Source organism: Rhincodon typus, chromosome 12 (genome assembly GCF_021869965.1).
Source record: "Rhincodon typus isolate 14 chromosome 12, sRhiTyp1.1, whole genome shotgun sequence".
Classification (NCBI taxonomy): Eukaryota; Metazoa; Chordata; class Chondrichthyes; order Orectolobiformes; family Rhincodontidae; genus Rhincodon; species Rhincodon typus.
The window spans coordinates 6,147,751-6,170,344 of NC_063343.1; the positions used below are offsets into that span (position 1 = coordinate 6,147,751).

Genomic DNA, 22,594 nt, shown 5'->3' on the forward strand with positions numbered 1-22,594 from the left:
ATGACATCTGTAGTATTGTCATTGGTTGCTGAGGCAATTGATTTCAAGATTTTTGGTCTTTTTCGGATTGGCAGATATTCTGATGTTCTGATACGTTTTGACAGTGACCGCATTCCAACAGAGTGAGAGAGAGAAAGAGAGTTTTCCGCCCTCTTTACTGCTGCGCAGGGGTGTTTAAAATGGCTGCTCTCAACACTGTGGCATTCAGAGCATTCTAGACCAGACTCCAGAATGCCTGGCTAGTGGCGCACACAGACTAATGTTGCAGTTTTTATTAACCCTTTTGTTTCCCCTTATTTTTGGAGGATAAAACACGTGTTTATGAGAGGTGACTTTCTGCTGAGATGGGAGTTAATTGTCCACTTCATTATCTCTTCATGCTGCTCGAATATTCTATCAACTTCACACAGGACCTTGCCAGACAGTCACTGCATTTGCATTGCAGTGTTTGCTGTTTCTATATAAAAATAAATGTTGATTTGGAATAAAATGTTCAAAATATCTCTAAATACTTTGGCATTGTGACTCATCCTCCTAGTGATGTCTTTGGCATTTAGGATTCTACTTTTTTTTGAATATATTCAGTGTCTTGGCCTCCACAGATTTCTGCGGTTGAGAATTCCTCAGGTTTCACCACCCTCTGAAAGAAGATATTTCTCCTCATCTGAAACCTAAATTATCCACCCCGTATCCTGAGCCCATGATTCTGTATTCTAGACCCTCCCTCACCTACCAAAGCGGGGGCTATCACGCCTGCGTCTGGTCTGCCCAGCTGTCAGAAATATACACGCTGAAATCCTCTCTAATCCTTCTAAATTGTAGTGAATACAGGGTCCTATGACAGCTCTGCCACTGCAGGAATCAGTGTGGTGAACCACACACTCTGTGGCAAGTATACCATTTCTTGGGTAAACAAGCCAGAACTGCACGCGGTACTGCAAGTGTGGTCTCACAAAGGCCCTGTACGGCTGCAGCAAGACATTCCTGCTCCTGTACTCAAATCTTCACGAGTGAGGCGACATATATGTGAAATATAAGTGTCCAATGTAAAGAATATCTGCAGAGAGTTCGGTTTTACCAAAATGGTTAGGGATGATAGAATAGAATATAGAATATCCTTTATAGAATAGAATATCCTTTATTAGCATGTGTATTCCATTGTAGGCGTACAGTGAAAATCTTTTACAATGTCTGCAACATCTTGGGTACAAATCTTGGATACAACAGAGGAATAAAAGGCATTACTTTACAGAGCTTAAAACATAAGTTAGGAACCAGACATTGTTAAAGGATTGACATTAGAGTAAGGTAAAAAATTTAAAAGCAACATTAATGGTACTAACTACTTTAACCAATGCCTTGCTCCAAGCTGACCCCGTCTGTTCTTATCTATTTAGGAAATTATTATTAAGGGAATGGCACAACCTTTCATGCCTCAGTGCCCACTCCCACTTCCCCTTCGTTCTTTCCCAATTGAGGGATTCGGGCAGTTCAAGTCACCCTTTATGAAACAGCATTTGCTAAAACTTCATATGACTCTTTAATGTCAATCACATTATCACTCTTGTTGTGTGTGCTTGTTTGTATCGGGCGTTAAATGACATAAGATCACTAGACCGATAGATAAGAAAAGGCTGTGCAACTCGATGAAGAGAAAGGACTTACTGTACCCTCCAGTTGTTAAATGCCTCCTCTGTTCTTGCCTCCATTACCCTTTCTGACAATCCTTTCTGTGTTACATCCAGAAAAACATTTTGGCATTTATCTGAAATTTTCACTTTTAAAATTGAGCTTAGGCCACCATATCTCATTGCCATGTTGTTATTTGAAGTGGTGCTGTCTGTTACTGTCATATGAGGCACAGCCAAATAGCTCCCCTCTTTTCCCTCTCCTCATTTAACTGCATCAATTTTCTTTTGTTTGAAAAGAATGGATGTGCCAAATGAGTGAATGTTTAACTATTATGTGTTGTGACCATGAAATACAGTTTTTCCTGAGGTTTTAAAAAATCATTTTATTATACTTAACCCACTCCAAAAATTTTTTTTAAAGATCACTTTGACTTTCACACACTTGCTTGAAGTTCACATGGTATCACTTTATTGCAGAGTGGGGCAACAGATTAAGTAATTTAGAGTCCAGTAAAACTAAAGGTATATATATCTTCAATGTCTTCAGACTGAATTTGCTGCTGCTTTCACTCACTGGTTTGAGTTTTGTTTAAAATATTTTCTCCATGGTACTTTGATAATTAACATCAGCAGATAGGGTTCAAGACTTGCAGCCTGGACTGAGAGAGAATGAGAAGAAAGGAACTACTCATGGTATTGTTATATCATATAAGTTCCTCGCCTCGTTCTGCAGAGGAAGCAGATTCTTGAAGCTCTGGAGGTTGGCATTTCAAATGACCTTCTGTCTCCGATTGCTCTGTGAACCAAATAAGGTCATGGCCAGTGCATTTCATTTGTAACACCATAAGCTAGTGTCTGGAAATATCTCATTCAGTCATCTTCTAGTTGTCCAAGCATCTATGATTTAATGGTTTGTTTCCACATAGTTAAGTATCTAACTGAATGTTAATAAGTTAGGAGATGGTCTCCATTCTTATTCTTCCAAGCCTCTGTTCCTGGTGTAGCTTTTCAGACAGGTTATTTCTATTTTAATGCTTTATGAAATACAAAAGGTGGAGTAATATAAATTTGCAGCCACAATTGATTGTATTGTTAAGTCACTGGAATGTGCTTTCAATCTTTTTAAAAATTTAATTACGGTTTTCAGCCACTGACTTCATTTTTCCTTAACATATAAAAGGATCATTATAGTTTCTTTATACCATTTCTGAAGAAGGGTCTAGGCCCGAAACGTCAGCCTTCCTGCTCCTCTGATGCTGCTTGGCCTGCTGTGTTCATCCAGCTCTACACCTTGTTATCTCAGATTCTCCAGCATCTGCGGTTCCTAATGTCTCTCATTATAGTCCGAATTGGCTTGACCTGTGCTGGTTAGTTTTGGTATTTGTCTCAGTTCAATGCTCCTCATTCAACTTCTTCCTCAGCCTTGTTCCAGAAGAGAACACTTGCCGAAGTAATCTTCCTCACTATTTCAGCCCTTTAACAAAGTTCTATTTGTTTAACATTGGAAAGGTAGTTCTGGTGGACTGCAGAATAATTGAAGGCAATGGGAATAAAACAAAATAGGGTAAATGTTCCTCTTCACTCTTGGGGTTTGGCATTCCCTAGCCTCAGGCATGAAAGAGGGACAACGTCCACTGTTGCCAGGATCTGGCTCTCACTCCCAACTTTTTTTTTTCTTTATTCATTCACGGGATGAGGGCATTACTGGCCAGGCCAGCATTTATTGCCCATCCCTAATTGCCTGGAGGGCAGTTAAGAGTCAACCAGATTGCTGTGGATCTGGAGTCACATGTAGGCCAGACCAGGTAAGGATGGCAGTTTCCTTCCCTAAAGGACATTAGTGAACCAGATGGGTCTTTCCAACAATCTACAATGGATTCATGGTCATCATTAGATTCTTAATTCCAAATATTTTTGTTGAATTCAAATTCCACTGTCTGCCATGGCAGGATTTGAACGCAAGTCCCCAGAACATGATTTGGGTCTCTGGATTGACAGTCCAGCGATAATACCACTAGGCCATCGCCTCCCCAGTTCAGCTGCATTATCCTGTAATTTCTTTGGCTTCTCTGAAATGCCTGTGGTAAGTGCAGCCCCATTGTTACAAGGTGAGGGAGCAAATCTACGCTTTGGGTAGTAAAACGGTGTCCCTCATCTGGCTCTCGAACCTCCCCTGGGATTAGTACCAATTCTAAGGTCAAGGTGGTTCTGAAGGGAAGGTTAAGACTTAGAGGCAGCTTCTTGTTTCATAGTCCTCCTTTATAAATGAATAGGAACTGGAGAACTCCATTTAGCCCGTTGAGCCTGTTCTGTCGTTTTTGCAGACCATGGGTGACCTGCAACCTCACTCCGATATATCTGCCTTAGCTCCATGTCTCTTGCTACTTATGGGTAACAAAAATCAATCAATCTCAGTTTTAAAATTAAACAATGGAACTTCCATCGATTATTGTTTTTGAAGAGAGTTCCAAACTTTGACTTCCCTTTTGCATCCTAACTTCACTCCTGACTCTCATTTTAGATTCTAACACCTGGTCTTAGATTCCCCTGAAACTGTCTGAATTCTATATAATGTTATTATTGTTACCTTAAATTGTTACGACTTTATTCAGGATAGGCTACTCAGGTCATTACAGTCTCAGATGGGATACCCCAAGTTTTTAAATTCCAGGGTGAGTAGAGATGAACTGGCTCCTCTTCTCTATTCACTTGCCTCCTCGTGGTCTCAACAAGATTTATTTTGCAAAGCATCCCTGAAATAACTCCATAGAGGCCAATATCCCATTGCCAAGTCACCCTTTATTTACATGTGGTGAGTCCTTGACACTGATCCAGCTTCCTCAGAGTGTCTGAATGTCTGATACTCCTCTGTCAGCCAGGGCTCCCTGACTGGGGCTGTTAATCTGGTCCAGTCAGGGAACTTATATTCTATGGGGTCCACCTGGCTGACCTCATTACAGTCACTACATTCCTCCCTCTGTCGATACCTTTTCCCAGATCAAGTGAGTTTACTTTTTAATAGGAGCCAATTCAACCTGGTTCTCTCAACAAAAAAAATAGGGTTATTAGTTACTAAACATATAAATGCGATAAAATCGTCCATAGCTTCTTGAATTACAGGGGAACAAAAGCCATGTTTATTTATTTATTTTGTTTAAAGTATTCCACATCAGGCCTGAATGCCCTCTCTTCCATGATGCAATTGTGAACCATTGGTTTCATATTTAATTTGATTTGATTTGATTTATTGTCACATGGACCTAAGTACAGTGAAAAGCTTTGTTTGCAAGCACTACAGGCAAATCGTCATAAGCAAGGACATACAGATCATAGGGTGGAAAAAAAAACCTTGGACAGTGTAAGGTTAAATACAGGTTACAACACACAGGATGTGCGCTGGGCAGGATCAATGTTAACAAGATCAGCATTATTTGAAGTTAGAAAGTCCATTCATCAGTTTAATAACGGCAAGGAAGAAACAGTTCTTAAACCTGCTGGTGCCCCTTGCAGGTTTTGTTCCATAGAAAGAACATAGAACAGTACAGCACAGTACAGGCCCTTCAGCCCACGATGTTGTGCCGAACTTTTACCCTAAACCTATCTAACCTCCACCACTACCTTATACTATCATCCATACGCCTATCTAATAGCCACTTAAATGCCCCTAATGAGGCCGACTCCACTACCCTCTCCGGCAATGCATTCCTAATCCTAATGTTTCCTAATCCTTTTTTGTAGTTTTGCTTTATCATCCTTTGCTGTTCATTGTGTCTTTCCCAGATATTTGGAGCTGTGTTTTACTTTTTGCTTTTTTACATGCTTTGTGTTTTATCTCATCTCTTACTTCTTTAGTTGGCTGTGCCAATTTTGACAAGTATAACTCTTGTCCTGTCGAGATATAAACTCAACCATGTTAAATTCCTCAAACAAATCTCACTGATCCTGAGAAGCAGGTTTTCCTAGTTTAGAGTGGGCAGTCTCTGTCTCATCCTTTTGAAATTAATTTTACCTAACTCTAGAATCTGTAGATATTTCTTGTTTTACCTTTTTACACATTGCCGTAGATCTGATCATATTATGTTCATTATGTGACACACTGATAGGTTGTTAGCTAAATCCTGGCCATTACTGAATCTAATGTGACCTTCCCCTTGTTGGTTCATAGGGAGACTTTCAGAAAATCTACCTGGCAATGCTCTAGATATTCTGTACCCTTCTAGCATTGACTAGTCTGCTTATTCCAATCTATATGAAAGTTTGACTTCTCCATTAAAATCACTTTGTAGCATTTGATTAATCATAGCATTTGTATAAGCTATCATTTCACAGTAATTGCTATGCAGCCTGTGCACAGCTCCTACACTCTTAAGTCCATTTCTATTTCTTTAGTCAGCCCATAAAGACTACACTGCCTGTTTACTTTTATTACATAACTTATACATGGGATATGGGCGTCGCGGCTGGTCAGCATTTGTTGCCTGTCCCTAGTTGCTGTTGAGAAGGCGGCAGTGAGTTGCGTTCTTGAACCGCTAAAATCCATGTTCTGTGGGTAAACCCACAATGCCTTTAGGGAGGGCATTCCAGGATCTTGACCCAGCCACACTGAAGGAACAGTAATATATTTCCAAGTCAGAATGGTGAATGGCTTAGAGGGAAACTTGCAGGGGGTGGTGTTCCATGTATCTGCTGCCCTTGTCCTTCTAGATGGAAGCAGTTGTGGGTTTGGAGGGTGCTGTGTCAGAATCTTTGGTGAATTTCTACAGTGCATCTTGTAGATAGTACACACTGCTGCCACTGAGTGTCAGTGGTGGAGGGAGTGGATGGTTTGTCCTGGATGGTGTCAAGCTTCTTGAGTGTTGTTGGAGCTGCACTCATCCAGGCAAGTGGGGAGTATTCCATCACACTCCTGACTTGTGCCTTGTTGATGGTGGGGAGGCTTTGGGGAGATAGGAGGTGAGTTACTTGCTGCAGGATTCCCAGCCTCTGATCTGCTCTTGTAAACCAAATGTGTTTATGTGGCAAGTCCAGTTGAGTTTCTGATCATCGATGCCTGAGGATTTGATGGCAGGGAATTCAGTAACGCCATTGAATAGTAATTAGATTGTGTCTTATTGATGATGGTCATTGCCTGGCCTTTCTGTGGTGCGAATGTTATTTGCCACTTGCTAGCCCAAGTCTGGATATTGTCCAGATTTTGTTGCGTTCGAACATGGACTGCTTCAGTATCTGAGGAGTCACAAATGGAGCTGCACATTGTGCAATCATTGGCGAACATCCCCACTTCTGACCTTATGATGGAGGGAAGGGACATTGATAAAGCAGCTGATGATGGTTGGGCCTAGGACACTACCCTGTGGTACTCCTGCAGAGTTGTTCTGGAGCTGAAATGGCTGACATCGAACAACCACAACCATCTTTCTGTGTGCCATGTTTGACTCCAACTAGCGGAGAGTTTGCCCTCTGATTCCCATTGATTCTAGTTTTGCTTGGGCTTCCTGATGCTACACTCGGTCAAAAGTGGCCTTGATGTTTTTGTACTGTCGTGTCTTATTTTGGTGATTTAATATTTAGTCATAAAGAACGCTTCTTCCACTCTAGCATTTTCCCAATCTTTCCTGTTCACCTTATAACCTGGTGTATTTGGTTTCTAGTCCTGACTGACTTGTAGCCCTGTCTCAGTAATGGCTACCATCTCAAACCCTCCTTGCTGCAATTGCTCCATATAGTTTATGCTTTTGGTGTTGAAAATAAAAAGCGGTATTTCTTTCCTCATTGGGGCTAAATTCCCACTGGCATCATCTCTTGGCTTCAGCACTCTGTTAAATACTGCACAATTTGCAATTAGTCCATTTGGCCTGTTTTGTGCTTGGAGTTCCCTGGGATGCATAAAGGTACCTAGGAGCAGCAGATGGAATAGCTAGCTATCAGAGGCAATGGAGGTCTGACTCTCTTCCATTGGTTTTGTGATGTAGTGCTATCTTAGTGAGCAGACTGAACTCTGGAGATCTCCTGGGGTGCACAATTCATGAAAATATATCATTATTATGTCTGCTTAGACTATGCATTCCTGTTCCAATAAAGCTAACTATAATCACTTATCATCAACAACATGAGGCAATGCATATTCCTTGATGTATCCTGTGCTCCTCTTTCAAAATTGGAACCAGGACTGTATATTCATTTATAGTTATCTAAGGAACTTGCATAAGGATAATCATGTGTTATATAACTTTTTTTTAAAATTATAAATGAGATTGGGATCTGTTGTCTCACAACAGAATGATTTATGGATCTTTTCTGAATATGATGTTAAACAGTACTTATTTTAAATACCATACAAAGCCTGAATTAAACACTGTTTAATCATAATATCACATGATCTAGCCTTAAGAAAATCATCTGAAGGGAAATGATCAGTTATTTGCCAGAAAAAACCCAAGATATAACCAAATTTGTCAAAGCTTTGAGCAGCAACTTTGGGCCTCTTGGTTTGGGTTTTCAAATTGAGTTCATTTTTTGCCCCCATGCAAAACAAGCCAGTAAATCAAGTGATGGAATAAGGAGGTGTAAAATAAATTATTTGAAAGCTTATTTCAAGGTCTCGATAGTCATGAATGTGCTGGCCACAGAGTGTGGACTTGTTTTGTGAATTGGAATTAATGTAAAATAATACTTTTTTTCTCATCTTCTAGTGGCTCCAGCAGATTGAAGGTACTGAGGCTGCACTACACCAGAAGATGATAGATTTGGAGATTGAGATGGTACGAAATACAATTCTTACTGAGACGGGATGAGCAACTTGAAACTTTGCTGTGACTCTGCCAATTGTTAATGTTGAAATATTCTGCCAAAGCCACAATATTTAAAAGAATCCTTGTGTTTGTGTGTGTGTGTGAGAGAGATAACCACTTCAACGTTCTTGGGGAATGACTAATTAATCTCCCTGAGCTCATTGGGCCTGAGTTCCCTTGGTAATAGGCAATGGCCTGCCACAATGGAACTCATCACCTGAGCCCACAGTCACAGAGCCCTTGTGTGACACAGTGGTAGTGTCCCTGCCCCTAAGCTGGGAGGCCCTGGTTCAAGTCCCACCTGCTCCAGAGGCGTGTAACAACATCTCTGAACTGGTTGGTTCAAAAAAATAGGTTAAATTAAAAAAGTAAACTCGTTAAAGCAGACCCAAGGGAGTTCTCTTGTGATGCAATGGTAGTGTGCCTACCTTTGAGCCAGGAGGTCTAGGTTCAAGTCCTACCTACTCCAATGTTATGAAATAGCATCTCTGAACAGGTTGATTGGAAATCGGTTAAATAATTTTCTTTTGAAAAAAGCCCTAATACCGCCGATTTGGTGATGGGAAAGAAAATTTAAGTTGAGCATGATAACATTTCTGGATATTAAAAAAAACAGGCCCAGAGAACTGTGTGCCCGGGATTCGCCTATGTCCGCTTTGAATAGTGGCTTGTGTTAAAAACTAAATGATCTTCCTTTCCAGTCAGGTTTCCTGAGAGTGGCACATCTTCCCTACCTTGTCTGTGAATGGGCCACTCACCTTGTTGTTCTTTTGAAACTAGTCTGGCCTTGGCTTCACTGAGCACCTCTTTTTCTTCTCAAATTTCACCAGACATTCCATCAGGGTGGTGGGTATTGTATAATAATGGCCAGAGTAGGAATCTTGGGCTTTTAACCTCCTCTGTTCCACCTCTATGACTATGTTCACTAACACTAATGTATCTTGGCTAGTGCCAATCCCAATTGAAGGGATGGTGCCTGTATCTTTGGTGATGTTACCTCTGCTTATATAAACACTTGATTTTGATTTTGTTGACACGTGTACCAAAATACAGTGAAAAGCTTTGTTTGCGAGTGGTACAGGCAGATCACAGCAAGCAAAGGATGTACAGATCAAAAAGCCTTAGAGGCATACAGGTTACATTATTTGAGGCTAGAGTCCATTCAACAGTCTGATAACGGCCAGAAAGAAGCTGTTCCTGAACCTGCTTGTGCATGTATTCAGCTTCTGTATCTTCTGCTTGATGGAAGAGGTTGTAGGAGGTCATTACCAGGGTGCGATGGGTCTTTGATGATGTTGGCTGCTTTCTGCAGCAGCGAGCCATATAAATGGAATCCGTGGATGGAAGGTTGGATGGATGGAAATTCTGTGATGGTTTGGGCTGTGCACACAACCCTCTGTAGTTTCTTACGGTCCTGGGCAGAGCAGTTGCCATACCAGGCCGTTATGCACCCGGACAGTATGCTTTCAATGGTGCATCTATAGAAGTTGGTGAGGGACCTTATGGAAATGGCAAACTTCCTGGTCTGCCTGAGGAAGAAGAGGCGTTTTTGTGACTTCTTGACTGTCGCATTTACGGGGGAAGTCCAGGACAGGTCGTCGGTTATCGTCACTCCGAGGAACTTGATGCTCTTCATCTTCTCAACCTCAGTTTCATTGATGTAGATGGGGACGTGTTCTCCTCCTTTCTTTCTGAAGTCGATGATCAGTTCTTTAGTTTTGCCGACATTGAGAGACAGATTTTTTTCATTGCACCACGTCACCAAGCCCTCTATCTCCCTTCTGTAGCATGACTCGTCGTTGTTCGATATCCGTCCCACTGTGATGGTGTCGTCAACAAACTTGTAGATGGTATTCATTTGGAATTTGGCAACACAGTCATGGGTGTACAGGGAGAACAGTAGGGGGCTGAGGACACATCTCTGGGCGGGGGGCTCCAGTGTTGAGTGTTATTGTGGAGGGAGTGCAGGTACCTATCCTCACTGATTGCGGTCTATGGGTCAGAAATCTGAGGATCCAGTTGCAGAGGGCAGATCTGAGACCAAGTTCACAGAGTTTTGAGATCAGTCTGGAGGGGATAACGGTGTTGAAGGTGGAGTTGTAGTCAATGAGCAGGAGTCTGATGTAGGTATTTTTGTTGATCAAATGTTCCAGGAATGAGTGCAGGGCTAGGGATATGGCACCCTCTGTGGCCCTGTTATGTTGGTAGGCAAACTGTAGGGGATCAAGGCAGAACGGGAGACTGGAGTTGATGTGGGCCATGACCAGCCTCTTGAAGGACTTCATGATTATTGAAGTCAGAGCCACTGGGGATAGGACTGGCCATATCGCTTTCACCATGGCAGACATGTTGAAAACTCAGGTCTGTCTCATGGAGGCCAATTAAACAGTTTCACATCTAGCTGACCTCTGGGCCTGCTCATTACCTTTGGTTGTTTCCATGGAGAGAAAGCAAGCTAACGTTTTGCGTCAAGATGACTCTTCATCAGAAGCTCTCAGGGCTCTGATGAAGAGTCATCTAGATTTGAAGTGTTAGCTTGCTCTCTCTCCATTGATGCTGCCTGACCCGCTGTGATCTCCCGCATTTTTTGTTTTCACTTCAGATTCCAGCACCTGCAGTAATTTTGTCCTTTCTTTGGTTGTTTGTCTGAAAAAAAGAGGCTGCTGTCTGGAAAACTTAAAGATGACCTGAGTGAGCAGAAGAACTTTAAACTTATTTTCCCAGAAAAGATGGGAATGCAATGCGGCAATCATGTGGCTACAGAATTTTCTGGATCAGCAGAATATAAATAAATATCATTTTTACTTTTCTTGCAGGATATGTTCTGCAAACAAAAAGGTTACCTGGAGGAAGAGTTAGATTATAGGAAACAAGCCCTGGATCAAGCATACATGGTAAATAATTGCACTATACATTACCTGGAAGTGTTAATTATCTAATATACGGCATTGTTCCATATAAAGGAATTTCGTTCTCTGCAGAGATCTCATTATAATATCCATAGGTTTGTTCACTAGGGTATACAGAAGTCACATTATGGTAGCTACGAAACTTTCATTAGAAATAGTTGCTTGTTCACACAGAACCTGGATTTTTGCTGAAAAGAGGGAGGTGCTGTTGAAGATCGTAGTCCTACACTCATCAGGACACATGCAAGAATATCAGACGTCAGAGGGAGCAACAGTTTATACTCTATGAGCAAACAGTGATGGGCCTGGTTTTACGACTGTACAAGTCAGCTCCGAGAATTAAATCCATCTTAATAGATGTTCCTCTTTCCTTTAATTTAACATGCCAGTGTTTCATTGAAACAATAAGCATGCCAGGCTACAGATTTGGTTTTAACAATGAAACAGAAGTTGAAAACGAAAGAAAATTAAAAAGAAAACAAACCAAGCTCTCTAAATATAACACAGTTTGGAAGGTTTCAAACATTCAGCAAAACAAAATCCCTTCTACTCTGAAATACCACTACTTTTACAGTGAATCAAAATCCATGGAAATTTTCTTTCTGTATCACATCTGTAGGCTGACTTGACTGCTTATTTTCAGATCTGGTCCTGTGAACTGCAAGATCTTTTTCCTCGACTCGATGACTCACACCACTGAGAGCTTAAACTTGCTCGGTTATTTAATAAGCCGCAGAATTCTAACAAAACACATCTGGTCTGGAAGTTTCACAAACTGCGACCCTAGCACTGAGACAAATTATACTTTAACTGCCCTGCACCATCATCTTTTATTTTAATGGAAGAAAATACACTTGTATCTTACCCCAGTCAAGTCGGCTTCAAACTGAATAAAAGATTTCCTATATCTGAATTTTCTAAGCTAAAATTCATCCTCGATAGCTCTAAATTCAAAATCAAGTTCAGTTCTAAGGAAGGGTCACTGGACCCGAAATGTTAACACTTTTTTTTCTTCACAGATGCTGCCAGACCTGCTGAGCTTCTCCAGCAACTTTGTTTTTGTTCAAGTTAAAATAGTTCAACTTATCTCTCTCCTGTCGTAAAACACCACAATACAAACAAACTTCCATTAACACAGGGTTCGGGAGCATAATTCTTTGAAGTCTGTGCCACGTGTAGACAGGATGGTTAAGGAAGCATTTAGCATGCTTGCCTTCATTGCTCAAATCTTTGAGTAATGGAGTTGGGGCATCATGTTGAGGTTGTACAAGATGTTGATGAAGCCTCTTCTGGTGTACTGTGTGTAGTTCTGGTTGTTCTGTTATATGAAGGATACTTAGACGCTGGAGAGGGTTCAGAAAAGATTTACCAGGTTATTGTGGGAAAGGAAGTTTTCCATTATAGGGGGAGGCTGGGCCTTTTTCACTGGAGCACAGGAGGTTGAGGGATGACCTCATTAGAGGTTTTTAAAATCATGACGGGTATAGATAGGGTGAGTGGCGGGTGTCTTTTCTCAAGGATGGAGGATTTCAAGACTAGGGGCATATTTTTAAGGTGAGAGGAGAGAGATTTTAAAAAAGACACAAGGGGGTGGCTTTTTTACACAGAGGGTGGTTCGTGTGTGGAATGAAATTCCGGAGGAAGTGGTGGATGTGGATACAGTTACAATATTTAAAAGACATTTGGATAAGTACATGAATAGGAAAGGTTTGGAGGGATGTGGGCCAAGCGCAGGCAGATGGGACAAGTTTAGTTTGGGATTATGGTCAACATGGAGTGGTTGTACTGATGGGTCTGATTCCATGCTGTGTAACTTTAACTCAATACCCAAGAGGCCTTCAAGCATGTACTCTCTGACATGTAATGGGTTAAAATCATACCTCCGAAAGACTGACCTGTTAACTATTAAACACCTTCAGGAAAAAAAACCCAATTCCCTTATGCCACTAGCTGATAAAATGTTGAGCAGGAGAAACACAGCCAGTTGGACAGCATCAGAGGAGCAGGAAAGTCAACGTTTCAGGTCGGGACCTCTAACCAAAAATGACTTTGATATATGGAAATCACACACCTTTCATCACGGTACGGGAAAAATCACCACACCCACTTGAGGTATAGCTCAACATCTGCCATTGAAAAGTCTGCGCAAATATTGGCCAAACACAAAATTGAACTCAACTATGACCGTCCCCAGTAACAAAGTTCGCCAATGACAATCACTTACCAGATTGGTACGTGAAGGCGAGTTGGTTTAATGAGATACAAGGGACATAATGTTGAAGGTACTGAAAGAAGGAAATACTACAAAGAAGACATCATAATACAGACAAGTACCAATTAGATGCACAAATTGCTTTGTTCAGGAAATTCTGTGTCAAGCCCCCAAATTTCAGTCTTTTTGTAAATTAATTTGCCTTCTTTTGATAGCTTTATGTTCCAAACTTGTTCTTTCAGCATATCCAGGAGCTGGAGGCCACCCTGTACAATGCATTACAGCAGGATACAGTCATTAAACTCGGCGAGTCACTGACTGAGAAGCAAAAGGACGACTTGCGAATCGCTGTGGAGAAACTAAGACGTCAGATGCTAAGAAAGAGCAGGGAATACGACTGCCAAATCCTGCAGGAGAGAATGGAACTCCTGCAACAAGCACATCAGGTATGGATCTAAATAAATAGCCACCTTCCTAAATTCCACCAGTTCACATAGCAACTCGATTTGTGTCAAGAGAAAGGGTGTGTCAGAATTTGGGAGGAGAGTGGTTTTACTGGTTTTACAATGCACTTAAGTTTTCCTACAAGTTGCACCTGGGATGAGAGAAGGTAAAATGCATATCCACTTCAGTTAAGGTGCAGTCTTTTGCAAAGACTTTTTGTCTACAGCATCTTGAACAGCCTTTGATGGCCCAAACTATTTCATGGCTAATGGATCACTTATTGAAATGGGAATCATTGTTGTAATGGAGGAAATTCCACGGAGCAACAATGAGTAATCACCAAGCAATATATTGTTGTAATGTTGGTTGAGGGATAGATGTTGGCCAAAGCATCACTACAATCTAGATAAATATGACGTGTTACATTTGGTCGGGCAAATTAGGGCAGGACTTATACACTTAATGGTAAGGTCCTGGGGAGTGTTGTTGAACAAAGAGATCTTGGAGTACAGGTTCATAGTTCCTATGAAAGTGGAGTCGCAGGTAGACAGGGTAGAAAAGAAGGCACTTGTTACTCTTGCCTTAATTGGTCAATACATTGAGTCTCGGAGTTGGGAGGTCATGTTGCATCTGTACAGGACTTTGCTTAGGCCACTATTGGAATACTGTGTTCAGTTCTGGTCTTCCTGCTGCAGGAAAAAGGTTGTTAAACTTGAAATGATTCAGAAAACATTTACAAGGACATTGCTGGTGTTGGAGGATTTGAGCTGTATGAATAGGCTGGAGATTTTTCCCTGGAGCGCCGGAGGCTGGAGGGTGACCTGATAGAGGTTTATAAAATCATGAAGGGCATAGATAGGGTGAATAGACAAGGTCTTTTTCCGATTGTTGGGGAGTCCACAACTAGAGGGCATAGGTTTAAGGTGAGATGGGAGAGATTTAAAATGGATCTGAGGGGTAACTTTTTCACACAGAGGGTGGTGCGTGTATGGAATGAGCTGCCAGAGGAAGTGGTGGAGGCTGGTACAATTACAACATTTAAAAGGCATCTGGATGGGTTTAGATGGGACTAGATTAATTTAGAATATTTGGTCAGCATGGACGAGTTGGACTGAAGGGTCTGTTCTGTGCTGTACAACTCTATGACTCTATATGTGAGAGTGTGGTTAGCCTTCCTGTCACATCTTGTATTCACTGCAGTTGAGAATGTTAGGAAGATGATTCGAAGGCAGGGGTGCTACCTATGGATGATACGAGGAAACAGTACAATGGCCATTTCTCATATCGAGATTCATATAAGATTTCAGAGGTTCTTGGAGTACTTTTGAGTCCAGATAAGTTATTTTGGAAGTTGCAGGAAAGCTCTGTTCTGGAGTTTGGTTTGAAATATTTCACCTCTGGATTCTGGTATTTAATGACAAAGGGCTGTTTCATTTTTGTAGTGGCATACAGATGGCACTGAGTTCAGGAAGGACGCAAACCTTTCATGAGCTCTAATGAACCCTGCACCCCGCCATGATCCCGACAGTTGTAATAAAATCCTGATAAGTCAAATCACAGGGGCCTGCCCACAAATTTATGCTAAGCGGAGCTTCAATAAATCCAAGAGGTTCCTATGATACTTAAATTTGTCTGCAAACACTCTCTGTTATAAATCCCAAATGAAAACACAGTGACATGGCAAGTAGGTGAAAAACGTCTCTTTATTTTCAATTTGTCCACGCTTTATAATGGTCTGACCTCGTACAGTAAAAGGCGTTGTAAAATGTTGGATGTTAGATGAGAAGAAACTGAGTGATCTTTCATTGCTTAGTGTGATGCCTTCAGACGAGTGCAGTACAGCCAGCGTATTGTCAATGCAAACATCTTTTCCATGTTTTCGCGCTGCAGTGTACAGTCCCAGAGCATGTCCATGCTACTTTGTGGCTTTAGATGGGGGTGAGCAGAAGACCATTTGTTGGACGCGTCAGTAGGGTCTCACAGGGAGATCTGTGTCAAGTGAAGACTTTCCCACATTCCATGTTGTCATGTAGCCAAACTCCTTTCTGTTTGGTTGGCATGGTTAGCCAATCTGGAGCTACCAGTTTGGAATTTTCAATTGTCATGTGCCTTTGTCTATTGGGTTTCCTATTCCAGTGGTGGGAATGGCTGACAACTTTGCCACAAACAAAATTTCAGCTTATCTGATTTTGCTTCACCATAATTTCGCTGCAGTGTGCTCCAGCCCTTCAGTGTTCCTCCTGCTTGACATTTGAAAATTCAATAATTTGCTCTCTGTTGTCCTAATGAACTCTGGCAAGCAATTATTTGGAGCTGCGTGCGTTGCCAGCTCTCCCTTTGAAAATCTGTTCATGTTTCAAACACGCCATGAACCAATGACGTCTTCCCAATGTGTGACTTTTCTGCACCCTCCTGCTGTCTAACACTTCCTCCACGGACAGTGGAAAATCCTATCTGTAATGCTGCTGCTAGATACGTCATACTGTTGCCTGTGCAAAGTGAACGTACTCTGTGCATCCACAAATGTCCCCAGCCACAGCCCAGGACAATCATATCTGAACAGCATTTATTTCACATCTGTACAAATAACAGCTCAACATGCTGGAAACCAGTTATGTTGAAAGAAGAGTCGCTGTCAAGACTGTGTACAATTAATTTGGTTTTATTTAAAGTAGCATAATTTAAGCAAGGCCTATTAAAACTAGTGAAGCGAATTGGAATCAACAATGTGACGCTAAAGCTAAGAGGCAGTAAACTGGCATGACAGGTTCGGTTCTATTCTGAATGCAATATGTGCTGTCTCTTTAAATAAGCAAACCATAAGAGGGATTGCTGCGCTCTCTTTAAATAAACAAATAGTGCGAGGGATTTGCATACCTGCCAACTTGGAATCCATGCAGTGAGCCATTTCTCGGCAGAGTCTTGAATCCTTTAGATAGCCTTCTCTCTTTGTCTGCCTGGAGAGCATCACTTACGTCTTGGGCCCCTGAGCAGAATGCCATGCTGTTGCCAACAATAAGATTTTATGAGAAAAACACATGGGACAGATTGAATATGTAATTGATGCAAAACAATTGCATTTGTGAGCAAGAAAGGGACTTGGGGGAAAAAATAGTTTCTTTAAAATCCTAACTACGATCAGCTAGTGGCAATAACTAGAATTTGCCGGCTCTGGGCTTGCTTCCTGGATGCCATAAGCTGGTGCCAGATGAATTACTACAAAATTGGTAAATCATTCATTATTCCATTTCTAGTCTAGATGGTCAATCTTGTCCATGCAATCATCACATTAAAGCTTATCATTAGAGGGGAGGCAACGGCCTAGTGGTATTATCACTGGAATGTTAATTGAGAGACCCAGTGAATGTTCTGGGGACCCCAGGTTCAAATCCTGCCATGGCAGATGATGGAATTTGAATTCAATTTAAAACATCTGGAATCTAAACAATGACCAATTGTCCTAAAAAATAAAATCTGTTTTTTTCTGAAGAAGGGTCCAGACCTGAAACATCAGCTTTCCTGCTCCTCTGATGCTGCCTGGCCTGCTGTGTTCATCCAGCTCCATACCTTGTTATCCCATCTGGTTCAATAATGTCCTTTAGGGAAGGAAACTGCCATCCTTACCAGGCCTGGCCTACATGTGACTCCAGACTCACAACAATGTGTCTGATTCTTAACTTCTCTCTGGGCAGTTAGGGATGGGCAATAAATGCTGGCCTACTTAATGACACTGTCAGTGAATAAACAAACAGAAAGGCCCTACAGAATGGAGTGGTGATGGTGGTGGGAGGATTGGGGGCATGACACCCCAGATTACACCATGGTTGTGAAACAGAATAAGGTTTCCTAAAGCCAGCGTGGAGAGGAACTCAAGAGCAAGTAATGAACTTGAACTGAGCCAGAGTGCTCTGCAGAACTCTTCCTCTACTGCATTTTATTGAAAGTGCATTAATCACCCAGCCTCCAGGTAGCAGGAAAAGCGATGTGGGAGCAATGAAGGTGAGTGCTACCCTCTGTGTGTCCCATGTGCATATTCAGAGATTTCTCTGAGCGGGAGGGAGGCTTGAATCTGCTGCAGGTGCAGGCATGTGAATGGTTAATAGCACAAATAAGTTGTCAACATATGGCCCGTAATAGACTGATGAAATGTACTGTGTTGTATCACTCTGAGAGTAATGTCCCTTGAAGAAACTCAACACAGTTGAGTACTTGAATGCCATCACATGCCCACGATTCATTGCCACGCTGCATTGTAGCGGCCTAGAGAAAGAATATGATTACCCTGTGCTGAGATAGTAGGAACTGCTGATGCTGGAGAATCTGAGAATACAAGGTGTAGAGCTGGATGAACACAGCAGGCCAAGCAGCATCAGAGGAGCAGGAAAGCTGACGTTTGGTGCAGGCACAAAACATCAGCTTTCCTGCTCCTCTGATGCTGCTTGGCCTGCTGTGTTCATCCAGCTCTACACCTTGTATCTCTGATTACCCTGTGCTATCTGTTTAACTAGTTTAACTGTGAATAAGACCACCAGAGATCACCGAGTAAATGGAATTTCGTGTAAATCCTTTGTATTTTTGTTTGGATTGCACAAGCAATTGCTAAACTGTGTAGATCACCAAGTGGTAATTTTAAGTCCAAATCCCAAATAAAGACAGCCTATCAGTGCTCCATCGGACACTTTGAAAATCTCCTCACTGTGGTCGTGATTGCAAACTGGTGATGGCTGTAGCCACAAGCTGCCCTGAGGAGGATGTTACAAAAACAAAGTTGCTGGAAAAGCTCAGCAGGTCTGGCAGCATCTGTGGAGGAGAAAACAGCGTTAACGTTTCGGGTCCGGTGACCCTTCCTCAGAACTGATGGTGGCTGGGAAAACGTGAGGAGGAGGTTCTTCCTCAGCAATGATCTGCTGGCAGCTGTGACCTCCTTTTTATGTTTAAGTTTTGCAGAAGTTGTCACTCTTCAAACTGGCCAGGCAACTCCAGGCTCTGCTCACAGTGGCTTACCAACGCTGGAGAACTTCCTGATGACCTTTCAGCTTCAGGAACACAATCATCCCTGGTCAGATAGTGAGCCATACTGTCCTTTAATTTTACCGTCCATCAAAGGTGTGGGTGTCTGGTGATGTCATGCAGGACTGGAAAGGCCCCTGACATTGAGGTCCTAACCTGAGAAGACAAATTGAGCTTTACCACTACAGGACAATAATCCATTTTCCTCCTCCTGCCGTTGAGGCCCCCATTGTCGTGTCAAGGCCAGTTTCAATTACCTGAATGTTCAAATACAGACCGATTCGGATGTTGTAGGGAGTTCCGTGGCTCATTTGACTGTACCGTGGGCAGGGAAGATGGGTGATTTTTCTGCTACATTCATGGGATGTGGGCATTTCTGCCTGGCCCAGCATTCATTGCTCATCCCTAAGTACCCTGGAGAGGGCGGTAGGGAGCAACGTTCAAACACACCAGCAGTCCGCATGGTGTGAGTACACCCACAACGCTGTTAGGAAGGAAGTCTCATGATTTCCATCCAGTATCAATGAAGGAATTGGCAATAGGTTCCCAAATCTGGGTGGTGCGCCACTTGGAAGGAAGCTTATTTGTTCCCCTCCAGCTACTGCTCTTGTCCTTCCAGAGGGTAGAGGTCACAGGTGGGGAAGGTGCTGTTGAAGAAGTCTTGGTGAGTTGCTGCCATGAATCTAGTAGACCACAGCCACTGAGCACAGCGGTGAAAGGGGTGAATGGTGTGCCAATCGAACAGGTTGCTTTCTCCTGGATTCTATTGAACCTTTTCTTAAAATTCACTCAAAGGATGTTGACATCATTGACTGGGCCAGCATTTACTGCCCGTCCCTAGTTGCTGCGGGTAACATTGTGGTGTGCTACCAACTTGTACCGTTGCAGTCTATGTGCTGTATGTTTTGTTACAGGTGAGTGTTGTTGGTGCTTTAAATTGTCATTTGTCCTTCAGAACAATTCAAGATGTCATGGATAGATCACAGCCACTAATCCTTCTTACTGAAATTAGTCCAGCTTTGGGATACACCTGGGGAAGGTTACCCACACAAAACCTCTGGCAGAGGAGAGGCTCAGTCTTATTGAACAGAATAGATGTATTTGATTGTATGTAATAGCTGGTTACCTTATGTCTGACTTGCATGATAGGCCACGAATGCTAAATTTTAAAAGGACGTGTTACTGTTTAACTATACAGAACTGATGTTGACGATGTACAAGACATTGCTGAGGCCTCTTCTGGAGTAGTGTCCAGTTCTGGTTGCCCTGCTATAGGAAAGATATTATTAAGCTAGAGAGGGTTCGGAAAAGATTTACCAGGATGTTGCCCAGAATGGAGGGTTTGAGCTATAAGGATAGGCTGGGACTTTTTTCACTGGAGCATAGGAGGCTGAGGGGTGTAAAGGTTTATAAAATCATGTAGAGTATAGATAAGGTGAATGGTAAGTATCTTTTCTCTAGGGTGGGGATTTCAAAACTAGGGGGAAAATTGTTAAAGTGAGAGGAGAAAGACTTTAAAAAAAGACATAGAGGGCAACTTTTTTTTACATAGCGGTACATGTGTGGAATGAACTTCCAGAGAACTTGGATGTAGGTACAATTATTTGGATAAGTACATGAATAGGAAGGGTTTGGGGGAATATGGGCCAAGCACAAGCAGGTGGGACTAGTTTAGTTTGGGGTTATGGTTGACATGGGCTGGTTGGACCAGAGGGTCTGTTTCCGTGCTGTATGACTCTGATTTACCATTGATGTTGCATCATCCAAATCTGTTGCCATCTCATGGCTATTGGGAGTTCAGTGGCACCAAATAAAGGAGAAGTACATAAGCAAGTTCGCACAAATGCTGGAAATCTGCAATCTGAAATCCAATGCAGACTATGTGCTGAGAGACGCACTAAAGCTTGGGACAGCTTCCACCCAGGCGCAGTGGGGAAAGACTACTGTCTAAGGTCTTTCTGCCAAAGTACAAAGTCCGTTCAGTTAAGTGACCCTCCTGATATTTCTATTCTATGTAAATAGTATCTTGCATAAGTAAGAAATGCCTTGGGGTTGTTTGCTAGAACTGTAGGAACTCTAAACTCCAATATTTGTTTGTTTCCTTATGCAAAGACTGTACAGACTTGAACAGCATTCATTACTATATATGCATATAAATGTTTTTTTCATAAATAAAATGTATTTATGAAATTAAAATAAATAAACTCCTAGCCTCTTTCTCAGGTGCGAGTGGTATCGCAGAGCTAACAGATTCAATGCTACAAACGAACATTTTTCTCAAGCACAAGCAGCCAGATTACCATGCAGAGAATGTGGGGTGAAAAGGAGCAGAATAACAAGGCATTTCATGTTCCTAAGATCCCATTTTACAAAATCAATATTATAGCTGGTATTCGACCAGTTCTCAGACGCTAATGAGTGAAATATCCCTCCACACCTCCAAAATTACTCAGAAACATATCTACTCTGAAACATAGCAATTTATGTTGATGATGAGAATACTACAGTCATTATTGCAATGTAAAGGCAATGTGTTTAATCTTGGGAAAAGAGGTTTTATTGGGTGATTAATGTTGACCTGTTGCCTTGATGGAACAGCGGTGCTTGATGTTCAGTAGCTCCCAGGTTCACTCAGTGTGCATGTTGTTTTTCAGAGGATACGGGATCTGGAAGATAAAACCGACGTTCAGAAACGGCAAATCAAAGATCTGGAGGAAAAGGTGAGCTTATCAGTCTGTTACCTGCCGTTGACCTTTTCCTCACTTCAATCAGAGGGACACTGTCTGAAATCAGTGCTCCTCAAATATTAGGAATTCAGCTGGAGATTGCAACAGGCCGGGCTGGGGTTTGTGAGCACAGAGAGGCCTGCTCCCATCTGCACCTGAATTCGTGAAATGTGCCCTCTACATCGAGTATTGTGTGCTCAGTTATCCTTCAGATGTCCAAGAATTAAAGAAACACACTTGAGCAACCAGCGGCAGAGTATGGATGAAAAGAAAACCAAAATAGGTGTGATAGTAGATTTAAGAGCGTGGAAATGTACAGGCTTCAATGTCCTTGATTAGTTTGCCCAATGACTTGTCAAGTGATGTTCTAATATTCTTTGGACATTTGATCTAACTGTAGGAGGGAAAGCATGCAGTATTTGTGAGGAAGTATAACTTCAATTTTGTGCACTGTGTCTGTGTCGTTGTTCCATGCATGCTGCTTGCATCATAACACTACTTGTTCTAAACATTTTGCTCTTCTCTCTGTCTTTCCATTTTCTTTTCCGTTCGCAGTTTCTGTTTTTATTTCTGTTTTTCTCCCTTGCCTTTATCCTTTGGCCTTGATGTCTGAGACTTCCTGATGAAGGTAAGTGACTCTACGATAAATCCTTTTGTTGATATTGGATGGGCAAACAAATGTAAGAATAAACTGCATCACTTATAGTTTTTTTTTGTCTTCCTTAAATGGGTGGCATGGTGTCTCAGTGGTTAGCACTGCTGCCTCATAGCGCCAGGGACGCATGTTCGATTCCTCCCTCAGGCGACTGTCTGTGTGGAGTTTGCACATTCTCCCCGTGTCTGTGTGGGTTTCCTCCAGGTGCTCTGGTTT

At 42.1% G+C, this 22,594-nt stretch overlaps 1 protein-coding gene across 3 annotated transcripts in view; it reads left to right on the forward strand.

The window, feature by feature from the left end:
- jakmip2 (janus kinase and microtubule interacting protein 2) overlaps positions 1–22,329 on the forward strand; it is a 110,273-nt gene extending 87,944 nt beyond the window's left edge. For all 3 annotated transcript variants that reach the window (XM_048603664.1, XM_048603665.1, XM_020511792.2), the window contains 5 exons: positions 8,324–8,392; positions 11,239–11,316; positions 13,786–13,989; positions 21,652–21,717; positions 22,279–22,329. In XM_048603664.1, the coding sequence (XP_048459621.1) occupies positions 8,324–8,392; positions 11,239–11,316; positions 13,786–13,989; positions 21,652–21,717; positions 22,279–22,329 (468 nt within the window). The remainder of the gene's footprint in view (positions 1–8,323; positions 8,393–11,238; positions 11,317–13,785; positions 13,990–21,651; positions 21,718–22,278) is intronic.
- Positions 22,330–22,594: the final 265 nt, after the last annotated feature.